The sequence below is a fragment of the Muntiacus reevesi genome, chromosome 2 (assembly GCF_963930625.1).
Source record: "Muntiacus reevesi chromosome 2, mMunRee1.1, whole genome shotgun sequence".
NCBI classification, from domain to species: domain Eukaryota; kingdom Metazoa; phylum Chordata; class Mammalia; order Artiodactyla; family Cervidae; genus Muntiacus; species Muntiacus reevesi.
This window is the reverse complement of record NC_089250.1, coordinates 65,437,417-65,456,238: the sequence shown is the minus strand read 5'-3', so window position 1 is coordinate 65,456,238 and position 18,822 is coordinate 65,437,417. Positions and strand designations below refer to the sequence as shown.

The 18,822-nt window shown below is 48.1% G+C and overlaps 1 protein-coding gene across 3 annotated transcripts in view; it reads right to left on the bottom strand.

The window, feature by feature from the left end:
- BPI (bactericidal permeability increasing protein) overlaps positions 1–18,822 on the bottom strand; it is an 81,488-nt gene continuing 62,666 nt past the window's right edge. For 2 of the 3 annotated variants that reach the window (XM_065921988.1, XM_065921987.1), the window contains exons 9-16: positions 15,851–16,027; positions 14,789–14,848; positions 11,196–11,363; positions 10,059–10,126; positions 7,435–7,477; positions 3,249–3,312; positions 1,942–2,018; positions 1–354 (exon numbers count right to left, since the gene is read on the bottom strand). In XM_065921988.1, coding sequence (XP_065778060.1) covers positions 316–354; positions 1,942–2,018; positions 3,249–3,312; positions 7,435–7,477; positions 10,059–10,126; positions 11,196–11,363; positions 14,789–14,848; positions 15,851–16,027 — 696 coding nt within the window. In that variant the 3' untranslated portion in view covers positions 1–315. The remainder of the gene's footprint in view (positions 355–1,941; positions 2,019–3,248; positions 3,313–7,434; positions 7,478–10,058; positions 10,127–11,195; positions 11,364–14,788; positions 14,849–15,850; positions 16,028–18,822) is intronic. The other variant, XM_065921989.1, reaches the window with a different exon arrangement.

The window sequence follows — 18,822 nt, the reverse complement described above, 5'->3', positions numbered from 1 at the left end:
TAATGTTGTGTGAAGCACAAAGAGAAATATTGTGATTACCATTGAAACGCAATTCCTGCGGGAAATGTCCCTGCAGCCTTAGCCCTTGAAAGAAACAATTCCTAAAATACACACCACTCAGTTTTTCAAAGAACCAGGTTTCCATGTTTAGATTATTTCTGAATCTGAGTTCAGAGAAGTTTGCAAGAGTCTCTGAGTTCCCTGCTAGAGAGGGAAGCCTGGAGAGGGGGCGGCCTGTGCCTCGGGGCGTGTCAGGATCGGGTGCTGACAACCCTGCACCTCCTGACTGACAGCCCCCCGGCACCCATGGGGTCTTCAGCTGTAGTGGACATCTGCACCGAACAGCAGGAAATCCTGGGGGAGAGATGAGAACGCCGTCATCCGCCGGAAGAGTACCCCTCGTTTGTGAGGGTGGGAATGTAGGGGTTTTTAGAAGAAAACTTTGGCAGCTTGCCTGCTGGGAGAGAGAGAGCCTTTCTGCCGACAGAAAGGCAGGAGTGAGTGGGGGGCGGGGGCTGGCATCCTGCCCCTACGGTCTGCACATCAGCGGCTGCCCATGCCCGGGAATCTGTCAGCAGTTTTCCTGGCAGCTGTTTTCTGCTCAGACGTGGAGACCCCCGGGCTGCCGTGAAGGCCTTCATTTGTCATCCCTGCCTGTTGGCAGCTCCAGGGAGCCCGCTTTGCCATCAAGGCTGCAAAACCACTTCTCTCTTGCTCCTTCCTGCCCTTCACTCAAGAATGTTCAGAAAGGAAGGAATTCAATTGTGCCCAGGGGGTCATTTTTTATTTTAAGGATGAACTGGGTTAGATGTGGGGGATGTGTTTCCTCTGGTCACTCAATTAACTTCTCTATTGTCTCTTAGTCCTGGGAGTTCTCCATGGACTGGATGTTGGGGGTGAGGGAGAGGGAGGAATCTGGGTGGGGGTTTCCCATGAGGGTCATCAGAAAGCCCTGGACCGAGGTAAGGAATGCAAGAGTGGGTGATGGCTTCCTTGTAGAGTTATCAGCTCTTTGGGACATAGTGGGTATAAGGAGCTTTCAAGTGGAGACACTGAGGAAGCCAGCATGTATCCTTTGGGCACATGGAAGAGACTGGAACCTCGGCCGGGTCACACCGAGGTGACTGTTGTGCTTATGCTGATGAAAGTGACCAGGGAGGAACTTCTTTGGTGGCCCAGTGGCTGAGACTCCATGCTGGTCAGGGAAAATCGATCCCACATGTCATAACTAAAGAGTTCATATGCAGCAACTAAAGATCCTGCATACCGCAACTAAGACCCGGTGCAGTCAAATAAATCAATATTAAGAAGAAGAAGACAATGACCAGGGAAAGCAATTGTGGGGGAAGGGCAGAGGCTGGGGCAGGAATCCTGGAGAACTCTCTCTGGGAGGGTAAGAAGGAACCAGTAAAGGAGACCAAATAACACAGTGAGAGGTGGCTGGAAAACCTGGAGAGGAAATTTTCAAAGCTAAGAGAAGAAAGTGTTCCAAGGATGGGGAAAATAGTGTCAGATGCTGTTGGGGTCAGACCGGGGAAAGGGGAAGAGGAGGCTGTCCATTCCTGTGTCTTAATCTGCCAGACACTGACCACGGGCCTGGAAGGACGCTGGATGCAAAGGAAGGCCATGCATCACATATCTGTCAAATATTTAAATGCATCAACCTTATAAAAGAGGCTTGGGGCCACCAAGCTAGTTCCACTTTTATCGAGTGTTGTGTGGGAGAGGTGCAAGACAGGGGTTAAAAACCGGGACCTGGCTTTGACTTTGGACTTCAGTTAATGTCGGTGTGGCCTCTCTGAGTCTTATCCTCTCTTTTCTGTTTAGCAACACAGCCCACCCTGCGGGAGTGTTGTTAAGGGTCGACAGCGCTTGATCCAGAGCTGAAGGAAGGTGGCTATTGAAGTAGGAGATTTGGCAAAGGAGACCCTGGGGACTCACCTGGTAAGGCTGAAGGACCAGGTTGAAGAGCTCGATGTAGGCGGGCAGCGGGAGAGGGAATCCTTTCTGTAGCTTCCCTGCATTGGGGGTTAAGGCAGAGGTTACGGTGAAGGTACCACCTCTGATGGGAGGGACCGGGGAGAGGGAGGGTGGGGCCGGGACTCGGGCAGCCAGTCCGCAGCCTCCCTGGACCAGCGCTCCGGGCTCTGGGAAGAAACCTAGGCAGGAAGAGTCTGCCCAGTCTCCTCTTCTCTCTCCTCCACTGACCTCCGGACACTGCAGACACAGGAATTCCCGCCCCCTCAGCCCCAAGACCACCCGCCCGAGGGTGCCAGCACTGCTGGTGCACCCCTGGCCCGAGTGGCAGCCGGGGCAGCTGCTTGCTGGCGTGTGGAGGCTTGGAGACACGTGACGGATATGCACATGAAGGCCCTCAATGTTTCAGATGAAACCAGAAATGCATGGTAGCCAGGAGCGAGCTCCCCCATCCCACCACACTCTGGCAGGGAACTCTGGAGAATTCTAAGCTCCAGCCTAATCCCCCAGCTCATTATGAAGCTGCACTTGTGAAAGCAGGAAGAGAAGCCAGAGTCCATATGTAACAATTCATTGTCTTCATTTATAATTTCTAAGTGGCTTAAATCAGGGGTCCCCAATCTCCGGTGATCTGAGGTGGAGCTGATGTAATAATAATAGACGTAAAGTGCACAATAAAGGTAATGCGCTTGAATCATCCTGAAACCATCCCCTCCCACCCTGTCCATGAAAAAATTGTCTTCCATGAAATCAGTCCCTGGTGCCAAAAAGGGTGGGTGGGGATTGCCGGCCTGAATGCTCTCATCACGGGGGGGGGGGGGGGGGCTCCGTTTACACCCTTGCACCCGGCTCTGCAAAGGTCGGGGGTTTCACCAGTGAGTGAGCTGAGTAGAAGCGTTGTTAGCCCAAGTTAGCCCTTCTTCCTTAGCCCTTCTCTCTTGGAAAAAGACAAGGTTCTGGCTTCAGAGCTGGGATCGAATTCCAGCTTCGTCTCTTACCTTCTCTGTGACCTGAGACCCACTCATTTCTCTGATCTCCCATTTCCTCCCATGAAAACTGGAGGTATTATTCTCCGTCTCAATGGACTGTCTCATAGTTCATGAAGGAGGAACTCAACCCTTTCCCCCTCCCTTTTCTGGGCCAGGTATCACTTGAGGTTCATTTGAGGGGACCACCTCCAGCCTCCACAGTGGGGGCCAGATAACCCATGGCTCTAAGATCCACCCCCCTCACCAGGACTGGAAATCAATCCTTTCTCCAAAACTCCTTACTGTTAATCGCCGGAAGCACAATGGTGGGCATGACGTAGTTCATGACAGACTGCAGCAACTCAACCTGGGGATCAGGAGGACAGGACCACGTCAGGGTGCTGGGGCATCAGCTGTCCTCTGTCACCGCCCTCCCACCCAGAACAACCTCAGGAAGAACCGCCGAGAGACAAACACAGGGGTGACCTGGAAACACTGCAGCTCAAGGTCACCAAAGTCATCTCTTTAAAGGTTCCAGGTGCAAATTGCATTCTAGACTTGTAGGGGGTAAGGCGGAGGCAAGGAAGGGCATCACAGAGCACTGAAACGTGAAAACCTCTGTGCAAGAAAATGCATTCTCTCAGATATCGCAGGCTAGGGGGCAAATTAATTCAACCTTTCACAGGGCTACTCGGCAATGTTCATCAGAAACCTTAACAATGTGTGTGCCAAGGGGGTCACAAACATGCCTTTGAGGCATTTATCCTAAAGAAATGAGGTGGTGCAATAAAATACAACCAAAACAATAAAAGCAACCTACAGGTCCAACAATTGGGGAATCATCTGCCGGGGGTGGGGGCGGGGGGGTGGGGTGGGGAAGCGCCGCCCCCCCCCCCACCTGGTTGCATTTGGATAATAAGAGATACTGTGTAACTCTTTAGGGCTTCCCTGGTGGCTTAGATGGTAAAGAATCTGCCTGCTATGCAGAAGGCCCAGGTTCCATCCCTGCGTCAGGAAGACCCCTTGGAAAAGGGAATGGCTACCCACTCTAGTACTCGTGCCTAGAGAACTCCATGGACAGAGGAGCCTGGTCCATGGGGTTGCAAAGAGTCAGATACGACTGAGCAGCTAAAGCTTTCACTTTTCGAGTGTAATTCTTAAAGATGATATGGCAGAAATATAGCATCACTGACTCAATGGATATGAATTTGGGCAAAGTGACAAACAGTGGAGGACAGAGGAGCCTACAGCCCATGGGGTAGAAAAGCACTGGACACCACTTCGTGACTGAACCCACAACAGCAACAGAAATATATTGGACTGGCCAAAAAATTCATTCGGGTTTTTCCATAACATCTTACAGAAAAGCCTGAACAAACTTTTTGGCCCACCTGAGAATTATCAACATAGATTTTTTTGTGATCTATTTTTGAGTTAAAAAAAAGGCAGGCTAATGTATAACTAATTCACTTTGCTCTACAGCAGAAACTAACACAACTGCACTCCAACAAAAATTTTAAACAAAGAAAAACCAGACTATAGAAACCAGTAATTCCATCCGGTTATTAAATATGCATCGAAAAAAGTCAGGAAGGATATACACCAAATTATTAAGTAAGTGGTGAAAACAGGAATGATTTTTATGTTTTGTTTTGCAAATCTGTAGGTCCTGACTGTTCTATAATGTACATGTTTTGCTTTTGCAATAATAAAAAAAATTCAAAAATAACATAACACCCTCAAGATGATGGCCTGTAGTGGTGACATTTACAACCTGTCAATATGTACATTTTTGTTTCTGGAACAATTAATTCAGTTTCCCTCCCCCGACTGTAATTCCTGGGGCTCATCAAATGTGGTGCCCTTATTCCCGTGAATCTGGGAACTTTAAATTTTTATTTTCTGCAGAAGCAGAAGTTAGTTATTGACTGAGTCCAGCTGCTGCCAGGAGAGCCCTGGCATCCGTAAATCCATGAAAATACAATGAGGTTGCTTTGGGTCTTTCTGTTTGTTGTAGTCTTATCAGATGGGAACGGCTGGCTGGATTTCCATCGGATTTGGAGGAGATATCGGGACTGACTTCAGGGTTGGGTGATGGGGGTGCATTTCAGAGATCTAAGGAAATGTTCTCCAGAGGTTTGGCAGGAGGCTCTCTGGCAGATTTGGGCCATGAGCAGTAAGACATTGTGGGCAGAATTAGCATCTTTTAATGGAGAAGCAAACAACCCACTCCAGTATTGTTGACTGGAGAATCCCATAGACAGAGCAGCCTGGGGGGTCGCTTAGAGTCAGACATGACTTAGTGAGCAGGACTTAGCAACTAAGTAGCAACAACAGTGGAAGTCACAAGGGCAAGGCTCATTCAGCTCCACTGTTGAAGAGCATCTGACTGTTGAAGAGCATCTGACCGGCTGTTTACAGGGGCAGCTCCCCACCGGGGTCAGAGGGTATGGTAGGAGGAGAGGGAGCAGTGAACCTCCTATTTTTAAAAATAGATTTTGGGGGGATGTGGACCATTTTTAAAGCCTTTATTGGATTCATTACAATAGAGCTTCTGCTTTATGTTTTGTTCTGGTTTTTTTTTTTGGCCATGAGGCACATGAGATCTTAGGAACTGAACCCGCATCCCCTGTATTGGAAGGTGAAGTCGTAACCACTGGACCACCAGGGAAAGTCCCAGTGGTGAGTCTATTTGATGACAGGGATTCCAGGCAGTGGAATCATCTCTGTGGGCTGGCGAGATACCAGTCGTCTCCCTCCCATCTGCCCTACTCTTTAAGTGACTCTACCATTCATTCACTCAGCTGCTCAAGTCAAAAATCTGGGAGTCATTCTTCATTGCCTTTCCTCCCACCACGCACAGAAAATCTCTCCCCAAGTTCTAATTCTGCTTCCAAAGTATGTCTCCCATCCGCCATCTTTCTCTTCCTTCCTGGCCTCATCCCAGCCTCCATCATCTCTCACGTGGACAAATGCACCGGCCTTCCCAAGGCAAGGATCCTATGCTCTGACTCATTCCCCTACAGTCCATTCCCATCATCTCTGCAGGGGCATCTTTTATAAAGTGGAAATGGGATCATGTCCCTCCCTGCATGAAACAGTTCGCTGGCTTCTCACTGCCCTCTGAACACAAGCTACTCTAGCCTAGAAGGCTCAGGGTGGGCCCACCCCTGCCTGCCTGCCTGCCTGCCTGCCTGCCTGCCTGCCTGCCTGCCTGCCTGCCTGCCTGCCTCTCTCTGCCCCCTACTTCTCATCTTGTTTCGCCAACCACACTGCTTGCCCCCGTTGCCGGAACAAGCCAAGCTGTTTCACCACAGGGCCTTTGCTCCTATTGTTCCCTCTGCCTGCAACATCTCCACCTGTGGACTCCTTCAGCCCAAATATCACCTCCCCAGAGAGGCTTTTCCTGATCATAGGATCTAAGCCTTAACCTCCCCCATCACTTTCTACCCCACCTCCACTTAATTTTTCAAAGCATTGATCTTGACTGAAATGATCTTCCTCATTTCTCATTGTCTGTTTCTCCCCTACAATGGAAGCTCTAGAAGGAGTTGTGTTCTTGTCTAATTCATCAGCACATCCCCATCCGTGGAACAGGGCCTGCCACATAGTAGGTACTCAGGAAGGTAATTCACTTGTTCATTCAACGCACATCTGTTGAGCAGATTCTCTATACCTGATTGTGTACAGTTAACCCCATTTAAAACTCACTGCACTAACTCAGGCAGAAATTATTATCCTTGATTTGTAGGGAAAGTATTTCTAGGAAGTTTGGTGAGTGGAAGTGGCTTGCTCAGGGCCCATAGTTAGTAGGTTTGGAGCTGCAATTCCAGCTCAGGTCTCTGTGCCTACAATTGTGTGTGTGTGTGTGTGTGCGCACACACACATGCACGCTCAGTCATGTCCAACTCTTTGTGACCCTATGGACTGTAACCCACTGGCTCCTCTGTCCATGGAATTTCCCAGGCAAGAATACTGGAGTGGGTTGCCAGGTCCTCCTCCAGGGGATTTCCCCAACCCAGAGGTCAGCATCCTATCTCCTGTGTCTCCTTAGTACAGAAAAAGCATAGTATATGTAGAGTTCCCTTCTATCTGTGGTTTCAAGCAAACCCAAGGTCTTGGAATATATCTGCTGCGAATAAGGGGGACTACTATATTCAGTTAAGCTGTTCAAGAGGAAATGAAGATTTCATCACACAATTCGTTGTGACAAAAACCTAGACTATCCCACTTTGCTCAAAGGTAGTATGACAGTATATATCTTTTATGATGCTACGTCTCTAAATTTACTCGTCTCTACTTGGTGGTAGAGACATGGAAGTCGGTTGTACACAAAACCCACAGTGCTCCTCCCCTCATTATTTCACATGCAAATTATATGCAAACTAATCAGTGGTCTGTTGAAATGATGCTCTGAGCCCAGGTGGCCCTCAGGACAGTTATCTCAAGATCAGAGGAAGGAAGGAGCCCCCAAGGGCCTCAGACTCACCGAGAAGGGGCCGATGTCTGAGTGCTTCAGTTCCAGGAGCAGCCTGTGAGAAGGAGAGGGGAAAGTTGAGACCACCATTTGCCTGACTCATATTAGAATTCAGTTACTGGGGAGAAGGGCTTCCCAGTGGCGCTAGTGGTAAAGAACCCTCCTGCCAGTGCAGGAGACATAAGAGATGGGTTTGATCCCTGGGTTGGGAAGATCCCCTGGAGGAGGGCATAGCACCCACTTCAGTATTCTTGCCTGGAGAATCTCCTTACAGAGGACCCTGGGTTGCACAGAGTCAGACACAACTGAAGCAAGTTAGCACAGCATTGAGGAGAAGGGACACTCTCTGGTGGATGTCGTCTGCTTTTCCCATCCTGTATCCGTTCCTCCTTCCTCTGGTGGCAGGTCCCTGATTTTTTCTTTGGGACAGTCATCTGTTCCCTACATTGTTAATGCGGGGTTCTGGGGTGGGCTGGCCAAAGGGCGGAGTCTACCCCTGCTGCCACAGTGATTGCTTCGAGAATTGACCACTAACCCATGCTGGTCCAAGGACTTCTGCTGGAAATATTGGGAGTGAGGTATTCTCTTTTCTCCAGCAAAATTAGCTGGTGACCATTTTTGCCACCACTCGGTGACAGCCTGCTGGGAAACGAAGCCAGTATGGGGGAGAACAGAGCCAAGAAGAGAGCCAGAGACCCAAGGATATCATTTGAGCACCTGGATCTACCTGTGTCTGAAACCCTCAGACTTTTGAATAATTTGAGCCCATAAACAATCCCCTATTTATGGACTTTATGACATCTTAACAATGATCCAGGAGAAAGGTAAATAAATGGCTATTTAATGAATCCCTTTTTTTCACTATGTTGGATGCTATATCCCACTGAATTCCTGTAACATCCAAGAGGCAAGGGCCATCACACTCCCATTTTACAGATGATGTCCTTGACAATCAGAGAAGACAAGCAGTCTGCCCAAGGGCACGCAGTTAACAATCAGCCAAGTAGCATTTCAACCAGGTCTCCCTGATGCCAAAGCTTCTGTTGTCTCCAGTACCCTACAAAGCTTGAAAGCTCTCGCCCTGTGGGGTCTCCCCACCCCCCATTCCTGCATATTTCAGGAAGTCTGTGCTCAGCCATCACCCGGCTGTATTTTCTCCAGCTCCTCTACCTGAGAGGCCCACAGGTGTTTCCAGGAAAATGAAATCCACATGTTTCCAAAGCAGTAACACTTGTCAAAACGATGCCAGGAGAAATAAGCAGCATGCAAACCTCAGGAGCCAAACTCAAGGTTAGGAAGGACAGCTCTGTGCCAGAGAGAAGGCAGAAACAGGCAGGAATGTGGGTCAAGACTCAGTTTAAGCCGAGTGAAAGTGACGCCAGGTCAGAATGCGGGGGTCGTCACGTCTGCTCTGCCCGTCTCCCTCTCTCCCTCCTGCCTCCTTTGGTGTCTGTCTGTCTCTCTGACGGTCCCCCTGTTACTGTGTCTCTTCATCCGTCTGTCTGTCTTGCCCTACTTTCTTTCTCGTGTCTCCCCTCCCTCACTGTGTCTCCGGTTTCCCCGTCTCTTCCTGTCTCTCCCCCATTTCTGTATTGCTCTTCTTCTGTGTGAAGCTGTCTTTCTCTTTTCCTCTTGCTTGTTGAGCACTTATTATATCCTTCAAAGTGTTCTAACCATCACAACACATATTAATACAATGATGCGGCTGGCAAAGAACAATTACTGGACTTATTTTACCAGCCAGGGCAAACGGCTGAAGTCTGAAGAGTTCTATGCTTGCCAAAGGTGAGCTGCACTTGAAAGGCAGCCGCCTCAGCCTCCGAGCCCACGTTCCTAACCCCCACCTCCTCTGCTGGGATTCAATCCCAGGCACGGATTCCAGAGTCTCCTGGCAGGAGGTGGCTGATGAAGGCCCAAGGATGGGGTGTGAAGAAGTTGAAGTGGATTTCCAAGTGTCAAGGAAGACCAGGGACGTGGGGTGGCTGGAGGCTGGAGGAGATTTATCAACTGGCACTGCCCAGTCATGAGTGGACTAGGATAGGGGCGTGACCTGGGATGCGGGAGTTTCAGTGCTAAAGCTGGGTCACAGCAGACAAGCTGAGATGGTTGATCACCCTATGACGTGTGGTGTTGGGCAGGTCACTTCATCTCTGAGCACCAGTTTCACTATCTGCAAAGGGCGGGTCACTTCATCTCTGAGCACCAGTTTCACTATCTGCAAAATGGGGATATTGTACCTACCGTGCCCTGTTTGAGGTTTAAATGGGATGAATGAACACAGAAGTTTGGAACTTTGTAAGGTCATTGTGAACTCACAGGCACCAAGACTGGATGGGCAGGACTTCCCCAGCAGTTCAGTGGATAAGAATTTGCTTAGCAATGCTGGGGACACGAGCTTGATCCCTGGTCCAGGGAGATTCCACATGCCCTGGGACAACTACTGAGCCTACAATCGAGCCGCAACTACTGACTCACATGCCCTAGAGTCTGTGCTGCCCAACAAGAGAATCCCGAACACCGCAACTAGAGAGTAGCCCCCGCTTGCCACACAATTAGAGGAAGCACACTCGCAGCAACAAAGCTGAAAGAAGAATGGGTGGGCAGCCCCCTCCTCCCACGCCCACCGGCCCACTTACTTGTCCAATCTGAGCTCTCCAATGAGTCTGTCGGACTTGGCACCAAGAAGCACAGAAAGGTTCAAGTTCTGCAAAACAACCATCCAGGAAGTGAAGCCACTGACCCAGAATCCCGGGGCTCCGCAAAGCCTCCAAGACCACAAGGTCTGCTTCACAGAGACTCAGCAGAACAGCCCACATTGCCGGGGCAGGCCCACAGAACCCACGGAAGGGACGAGTCTTCCTTTCGCCAGCTTTGTGCTTGTGATGAGTCCTGGACTGTCAAACAATTACCATTTTTCTCTCCCTGCTTCTGGGACCAGTTCAGATTCCCAGGCCACTCCCATGGGCTGTAGGAGACAGGCTGTGAGGTAGGAGTCCAGGCCAGCTCTATTTCACATTCATTCATTTAGTCATTCAACAAATGTTTACTCAGAAAACCAAGGTTCCCAACCTCAGCTTTCCTGTCCACTGTCTGTGTGACCTTGGGCGACCCCCTCAGAACCCACTGAATCTGCAAAGTGAGGAAAATGGGTCTCAACTTGAGACTGGACAGACCTGAGTATCTGCTGTTGGGGAGAGTCTGGCCCTCACCTCCAGTGGCCAGAGTGGGTGCCACCAAATGTTTGTGGAGTGACAGAGTGATCAAATGAATGAATGTACAAGTCAACCATGGGATGAAAACTTAAATAAGTGAAGGATTAAATGCACAAAGGAAGGAATAAATAAAGATAGGCATGGATGAATAAGTGATTAATGAATGAATTAACAAATATACAAAGGAATGATCCATTGAACAATATTGAATTGAACATTGAATAATGAAATAAATGCATGTATGAACCAGCAAAGATACAGTAGATTTCCAAGTTAGCAGTTGAATGAATAATTGAATGACTAAAAAAATGAATGAACAAACCCACAAGTGCATAATTGAATGGCCAAAGATATGCATGAACAGATTGAAAATAGTTTACCTATTTCAAGCCAACCACAGAATGAATGGAATGAATGAAGAAGTCAGAAGACAGTGGCTCTGGACACACACAGTGTAGGTTTGAGTCTGGGTAGGCTTTACACCAGTCCCCCTGGCTCTCAGGGCAGTGCTCTGAGCCCTGTCCAGGGCTGCCTGTCTGCTCAGACCTGGGATCAGCTTACCATTTCAAGCAGGAAGAGGGGATCCAAGGAGGAGTTTGGGAGGATGGCAAAGGCCTGGGTGTCCAGGACAAAGATGAGGTCAAGGCCGCTGGCGTTCACGGTGAGTTTCGGAGGCAAAGAGGCCCAGATGAAGAGCTGCATCTGCATGTCAGGGAACATCTTGGCCACCTGCAACCCACAGGGGAAGACCGACAAAAGAGGCCATTGATTAGAAAGTGTCTAAATCCTATCTTGTCCTGGTCCTACAGAAGCACTTCCGATGTCTTCCCACTGTTTTTTTTTGGCGGTGCTGGATCTTCATTGCTGCACGAATTATTTTTCTCCGGTTGTGGTGAGTGGGGGCTACTCCCTGGCTCTACAGCATAGGCTCAATAGTTGAGGCGTACGGACTTAGCTGCTCCGTGGCATGTAGATCTTCCCAGGTCAGGGATTATTGAACCTGTGTCTCTTGCATTGGCAGGCAGATTCTTTGCCACTGAGCCACCAGGGAAGCCTTCCCATTGCTTTCGGAATAAATTGTAAAGACTGTATAATTCAGCACCTGGCATCCTGCCAACCTCACCCCATGCCCACCCCCTCCACCGCTTCTACCACTTGCCCTCTAACTCCACCCACAAGGGACTTCTTTTCCTCAAATGTGACTCACTGTCTTTGTATACATCAACTCAGTTAATCAATCGCAGCTTTATGAGGTGAAGTTGTTATTACTGCATTTTATGTATGAGAATAATGAGATACAGGCAGAACATGCTCAGGAACATAAAACTAGCAAGTAAGGGCCAGAGTTCAAACCCAGATAGATCCCAGGAAGAGATTTATAATTCAAAATATCTTTTTGGATGGAATAAAAGTATCCTGAAATTAACTTAAAAAACTGTGATCTGGTCTCTTTCTGTCTAAAACTCTTGGCACTCTCTGTTCCCTCTCCCTGAATGTTTGTCCTGGATTCCTCCCTAGCTTGGCTCTTTCTCTTCCTTCAAGTCTGGAGAGCAGTGATGGGTTCAAGGAGGAACAAAAGAGAGCTTTGCCAACACCTCCATCTCTGCTAGCCTCTAGTCCTCCCCCAGGTAAACTCACAGTCTGAGTAAAAAGAATGCAATTGTTATGCAAATGAAGCTTCCCTTTCCCTTTCCCTGACCCTCCTATGCATTGCACCTCCTCCACACCGGTACTGTCTATATAGAAATTTCTGGAAGTGCCACCATCAAAGAGGCTATTATAGACTGAATGTTTGTGTCCCCCCTGCTCAGCAAATTCATATACCTAAGCCCTAACCCCTGGTGTGGGCTTTCCAGGTGGCTCTGTGGTAAAGAATCTGTCTGCCAAAGCAGGAGCTGCAGGAGACACAGGTTTGATCCCTAGATCGGGAAGATCCCCTGGAGGGGGAAATGGCAACCTGGCGGGAGCCGTTATGGGGGGTTCCGCCCGTGACGAGGTCATGAAGAAAATACAAGGCAGGTAAGGCCGTCCGGGACCCCATCCATGACGAGGTCACGAGGAAAAAACCTGACAGGCAAGGCCGTCTAGGATAAGGGACCCTCCAGGTTGGCCTCGGCCTCTACCCCACCCTGTATCCTCCCCTCTTTTCTGCTGTTGTTCTTGTTTACCCTGCTGCGAATTCTTGTGTTGCCTGCCAAGAGCTCTCCTGCTCCTCTTTCACTGAATAAAGACCAACTTAAAACCCTAATTAATAAATCTCCTGGACGCTGGTACCTTTTGAAGGGGTCAGGGATGAAGGAAATGCTTCAATTCAAACCCTTTTGCTGACATTCTGGCTTGTGTGATAAATATGTGCTCTCATTGCAAAAAAGGCTCTTGATTGTTCTAAACATCCTAAGCACAGGACGCTAACAAAAGAAACTATTAAGCATAGGCCCCTTCGCGGGGTGAGAAAAGCTCCACAAATATGATAGCCACAAATGTGCCTAATAGAATATACTTTAGATAGAGATTAGCTGGCGACTTCTTGCAGGTGGTTAACTTTTAGACTAAGAGCCTGTTTTGTGCCATATCTGCTGTTTCTGCAGTCCATCGCATTTCTGTAAAAATCTAATCCTATCTAGTTCCCATAGAGATGATGCTTATTAGAAAGAAAATGATTAATTATAAGAAAAACAGGGTCGGCTACTGAAGTTGCTTAAGTCACACCAGGTGCAAGCCATAAAATGTTAGCAGGCCTGAAGGCCAAATGATAAGAAAGACTCTTGTGAACGAAAAAGTATGTGGGTGACATCCAGTTTCTGTTGAAGGTCGAGTTGCTGTAATGTTTTGAGATGCCCTGTGTGTAAGCAACATGCACTTCCCCCAAAGATGTTGTTAAGGGTATAAAGGCGCCGTGCGAAAATAAACTTCAGACTCAGCCCCGAGCTCTGTCTCACTCTCTCTCTCATTTGCCGACGCCGTTCATCCTGAGGGTTCCCCTGGATCCTGCTGGGGCTGGACCCCGGCAGCAACCCACTCCAGTATCCTTGCCTGGAGAATCCCATGGACAGAAGGAACCTGGTGGGCTACAGTTCATGGGGTTGTAAACAGTTGGACACCACTGAATGACTGAGCACAACCCTCAGTGTGGCTGTCTCTGCACATGTGGCCTAAAGGAAGTAGTTAGGGTTAAATGAGGTCATCAGTGTGGGGCCTGATCCCATAGGATTAGTGTCCTAATAAGAAGAGACACGAGAGCTTGCCTGCTCTCTCCACAAGCTCAGGGGAAAGGCCATCTGAGAACCCAGCAAGAAGGCACTCATCTACAAGCCGGGAAGAGAGCCCTCACCAAAAACCGAATCTGCTGGCACCTTGACCTTGGACTTCTTGACTTCCATAACTGTGAGAAATAAATTTCTGTTGTTTAAGCCAGGCAGTCTGTGACATTTCTCTATGGCAGCCCAAGCAGACCGAGACAGAGGCCCGACTTGGCTGCCTTTGTCTGTAGTGACCTCATCAACTTCAGCCAATTTGTGGTAAACTTCAGCTTCCCTGGTGGCTCAGATAGCAAAAAAAAAAAAAACCTAACCCAAAAAAAAAAAAAACCTGCCTTCGATGCAGGATACCAGGGCTCGATCCCTGAGTCGAGAAGAACCCCTGGAGGAGGAAATGGCAACCCACTCCAGTAGTCTTGCCTGGGAAATCTCTTGGACAGAGGAGCCTGGCGGGCTACACTCCATGGAGTCGCAAAGAGTATGACACGATTGAATGACTAACACTGTCACTGTTTCACTTATCAGAGTCTGAGTTTTCTCTTTTTATTGTTTTGGGTGTCTGAACAATAATTTTCTCTCTCTCCACTGGACGGGAGCTCCAGGAGGGCTGGGGTACGGTCTGTTTGGCTGGATGCCCTGCACAGGGCCCCAGAAGCGTGGCGGGCACGCAGTAACTATTTGATGAATGGATGAGCCCTCAGGATGTACTCTCACACCTGGTCACATGAGTGCTTGGGGCCTTTCTCTTCACTGGGGATGGGCTGCACAAAGCTATGTCCACACTCTCTGGCTGGGTCACCTCTCCATTGGGACGGGGAGCGGCTCTCAGCAGAGCTGTTCTCAGCTCCCCCCAGGCCTCCTCATGAGATGACTAAAAGGGAACAAGTCCCTTCTTACCTGGGGTATCAGGGTTCCAAAGAATTTGGTTGTCAGGCGGAACTTGGATTCCTTTGGAATCTGTAGTGAGGGAGGAAGAGAAAAGGATCTTGGAAGATTATGTTATAGATTGGGGGGCAAATTCTATATGAGGTGTGAGAGAATGAATACATAAACAGACCGTGGCCAGATCATGTATGATTGAAGAATGCTGACCCAGAATGATCAGTGACTGCCAGCTTCCTTAACTTTTGCGCTGGAAAAATCAGATATGCTTTTCAAACCGATCACATAAGATGTCTGGCTTCTGTTAGCCCTGCCTCCAGCTTGCCCACACCCACAATCTCTGTAAAAGCCTACCCAGCGCCCTCCCTTTTTTCACTATAAAGCTTTCCCACCCTTGGTCTGCCTTTGAGTCTACCAAACGCAAGAGTTCTCATTGGGATGGTCTTTGTTTATCTCCACAGGGAGGCAAGTCAGGGCTTAGCATCCCTTTGATGCCTCTCCAGAGAGGGAGGATCTAGCATGTCTTATTCGAGCAGCAGAGGAGGAACCCTGCGTGGCTGGTGAGCAGGGTGGATCCCGTTGCCCCTAGACTCTGGGGAGGATGGCCATTTCCTCATTCTACAGATGGGCAAACTGAGGCCCAGAGCAGGACTCAGCCACAGATATAGAGACAAAGACATTGAGGATGATGACCTTAATGGTGATACGATGCTAACACTGGATTACAGACCGAGACACAGCAAGGACTCAGTCAATGTTAGCTGTTACCATTAGGATTGAGGGGATTTCCTCCACACTCATAAGTCTGTGCTGGGGCTGCCCAAGTAATCATATCTCATTCAACCTTCCTTACATCCTTTGGATGAAGATATTATTTTTGGTGTTTTACAGATGAGGTTCTTAGAGGCTGAATAACCGACCTAAGGTCACCAGGATGGAAAAGAGGGCAGCTGGGGTTTGAACTCAGGTCTGGCTGACTCCAGAGTTCAGACCTCAATATTCCTGGCTGTGAACCAAGACTCAGATCCAGACCGTCTACCAAACTCTCTTCCCACGTTCACTCCCATTTGGCCTCACCATGTCGTCTCTGAGGGTCAGATTCAGGGCTCCAGCCTCCTGATACACGAACCCGGCCGTGTTGAAAAAATACTCAGAGATGCCCAGGTACACCATGCGGTCGTGGTCGGCGGGCAAGGCCATCGGTGGAGGGGCAAAGGGCGGGGGGCTGCGGTGGGCCAGACTGAAAAACTCCCCCTGCAGGCAGAGGCAGCAGAGTGAGCCTGGGCATCCTTCAAGAATTACAATTCGATGTCTCCATTCCAGGAAAAAACTGGCATCACTGACTCGATGGGCATGAGTTTGAGCAAACTCCGGGAGTTTGTGATGGACAGGGAGGACTGGCGTGCTGCAATTCATGGGGTCGCAAAGAGTCGGACACAACTGAGTGACTGAACTGTCTGACTGAACTGAAGGATACTAATCCCGGATTCACAGAGGAGAAAGTCATGGCCTGAAACTAACAATAGCATTGCATGCCTCCTTGTGATAATTTCTAAGTGTTTTCCCACCAAGGCTGTGTGGTAGATGAGGTCACCTGCATTTTACAAGAGAGGATGCTGAAGTTTCCCAGGTGGCTCAGTGGTAAAGAATCTGCCTGCCAATGCAGGAGATGCAGGTTTGATTCCTGGGTTGGGAAGATTCCCCTGGAGAAGGAAATGGCAACCCACTCCAGTATTCTTGCCCGGAAAATTCCACGGAGAAGTCTGGTGAGCTACAGTTCACGGGGTCACAAAGAATCGGACATGACTGAGTGACTGATCACACAGACACACACTGAGGCTTGGGGAGATGAAGTGGCTTGGGCAAGCTCACTCAAAAGGGTGAGTGCCAGAGTCAGTGATTGAACCCAGACATCTGGATTCTGGCAAGCACATTCCTAACCATGCCATGGTCTCTGCCTCAACCTTGCAAATAAGCGCAGAAATTCTCCTAAAAGAACAAGGAGAATTCTGTTTGTTTTCACTTATCAAATTAGCAAAATATTCAAGAGAGAAGTAAATTGTTTTAAATATGTGTGTATTTTAAACTGATACTATCCAGTTTTTGGTGAGAGTATTCATGGGCTCCTGGGGAATATGTTTATATTTCTGAAGAGCAATTTGGCTACGCATTGCAAAAAATAGATCATTCACTTAGTTGAAAAACAATAATATTGAGTTATAAAATAGCAAATTTTTGATGGATACATATGTTAGAATACCATTTATGTAAAACTGTGCTTTAGTCACTAAGTTGTGTATGGCTCTTTGCAACCCCATGTACTATAATCTACCAGGCTTCTCTGTCCATGGGATTCTCCAGGCAAGAATACTGGAGTGGGTTGCCATTTACTTCTCCAGGGGATCTTCCCGACCCAGGGATTAAACCCGGGTCTCCTGCATTGCACTCAGATTCTTTACCGACTGAGCTATGAAGGAAGCCACTTATGTAAAATTAAAGGCATAAGAATTATTGACATCAGAGATAGATAGAAAAAGTATAAAAACTCAGGCGAGAAGGACACATAAGGATGTCATCCACGTGATTCCCTGTGGGGTAAAGGGTCTCCAAGGGGGCCTCAGCTATTTACTTCTACAGTATTTCATCTCAAAAAATATCAAAGGTAAATATGACAAAATAGTAACACTTCTAAAATCTGGGTAGTGGGTATGTGATAATGTGTAGTATTCTCTGTACTTTTGGATCATTATTTGCCGTTAATGATCATGACACCAATCTTAAAGAATAAATATCATGAGCAACTCTTAAAAATAGCTGCAAAAAAGACAAAATATAAAAATGATGGGTGGACCTATGTACCAACCAGAAACCATTTCTAATATATATCGCTAGGTGAGAAAAGCAAGTGAAGAACAATGCAAACAGATACTCAGTAAAACTAGATGGGCTTTCATGTCAGTGTATATGAATGCTCAGGATCAGATTAATACCCGCCATGGCTGACAGCTATCACCTCTGGGCAGGAGCCCCGAGTGTGTGGGGGGGGGCAGTAAACAGGACATTCTCATTCGCTAGGGATAATCAGGTATCGTTTTAATCCGTTGTTCCATCTTATCACTTAGAATTTTTTACAAGTATACTATTTGGTCCAGCAATTTCACTTCCAGAAAATAATCAAAGATGGACAGAGACCCAGCTACAAGGATACTCATGGCAGCTCTGGTTACACTTGCGGAAAAAATGGAAAGAGCTCAGACATCCCAAGAGGGGGCACTGTCTGCATACCTTATCACAAGCTGTCCACTGAAAGACCCAAGAGCCAGTTAAAGGACTACGGGAGGACATTTCATTGATAGATGTATACCTTGCACTGTTCTGGTTTTAAAAGGTGTAAAACATGACTTGTATACATATATATGTTTATATATGTTGTTTTTGTGTGTATTTGTCTCCATGCCTACATGTGTGTATTTTTGTTTCTGCCCCTTTTACGCGTGTGCGTGTGTGTGTGTAATTTTCTGTGTCTGAGCAGAGGAAAGGATTGGAGGGTTGGAAAAGTGTAATTTGTGTGTCAGCATACAGATCTCTAAGTCATATTATTAGGGTAATTTCTCTTTTCTTCCCCCCACCTTCTTTCCCTCCTATTTATTTCTTCTGCTTCTATGTGGTCTCTACATTTTCTTTTGGACATTAAATGTGTTTTAGAGAAAACAAGCAAATAGTAAACAGACACACCAGTTGTGGAGGGACTGAGGTACATCCGGAGGGGATTCAGAAAGTGGGACTTATTCCAGCTGAGATGGGGGAAGGCTGCTTGGGGAGTGACATCCCAGCCAAGACCCGCTGGAGGATAAGAAGAAGATGGCTGGGAAGAGGAGGGGAAGGAGAGAGGGGAGTCCAGGCAGAGGGAATGGACAGGATGAAGGCCCTAAGGCAGAAATTAGCTGGAAGTGTTGAGGAGGTGCAAGGCCAGTGAGCCTGGCTGGAGGGTAGACAGTGAGGGGAGAAGTGGCATAAAATGAAACTAGCTCACTCCATCCATCCATCCA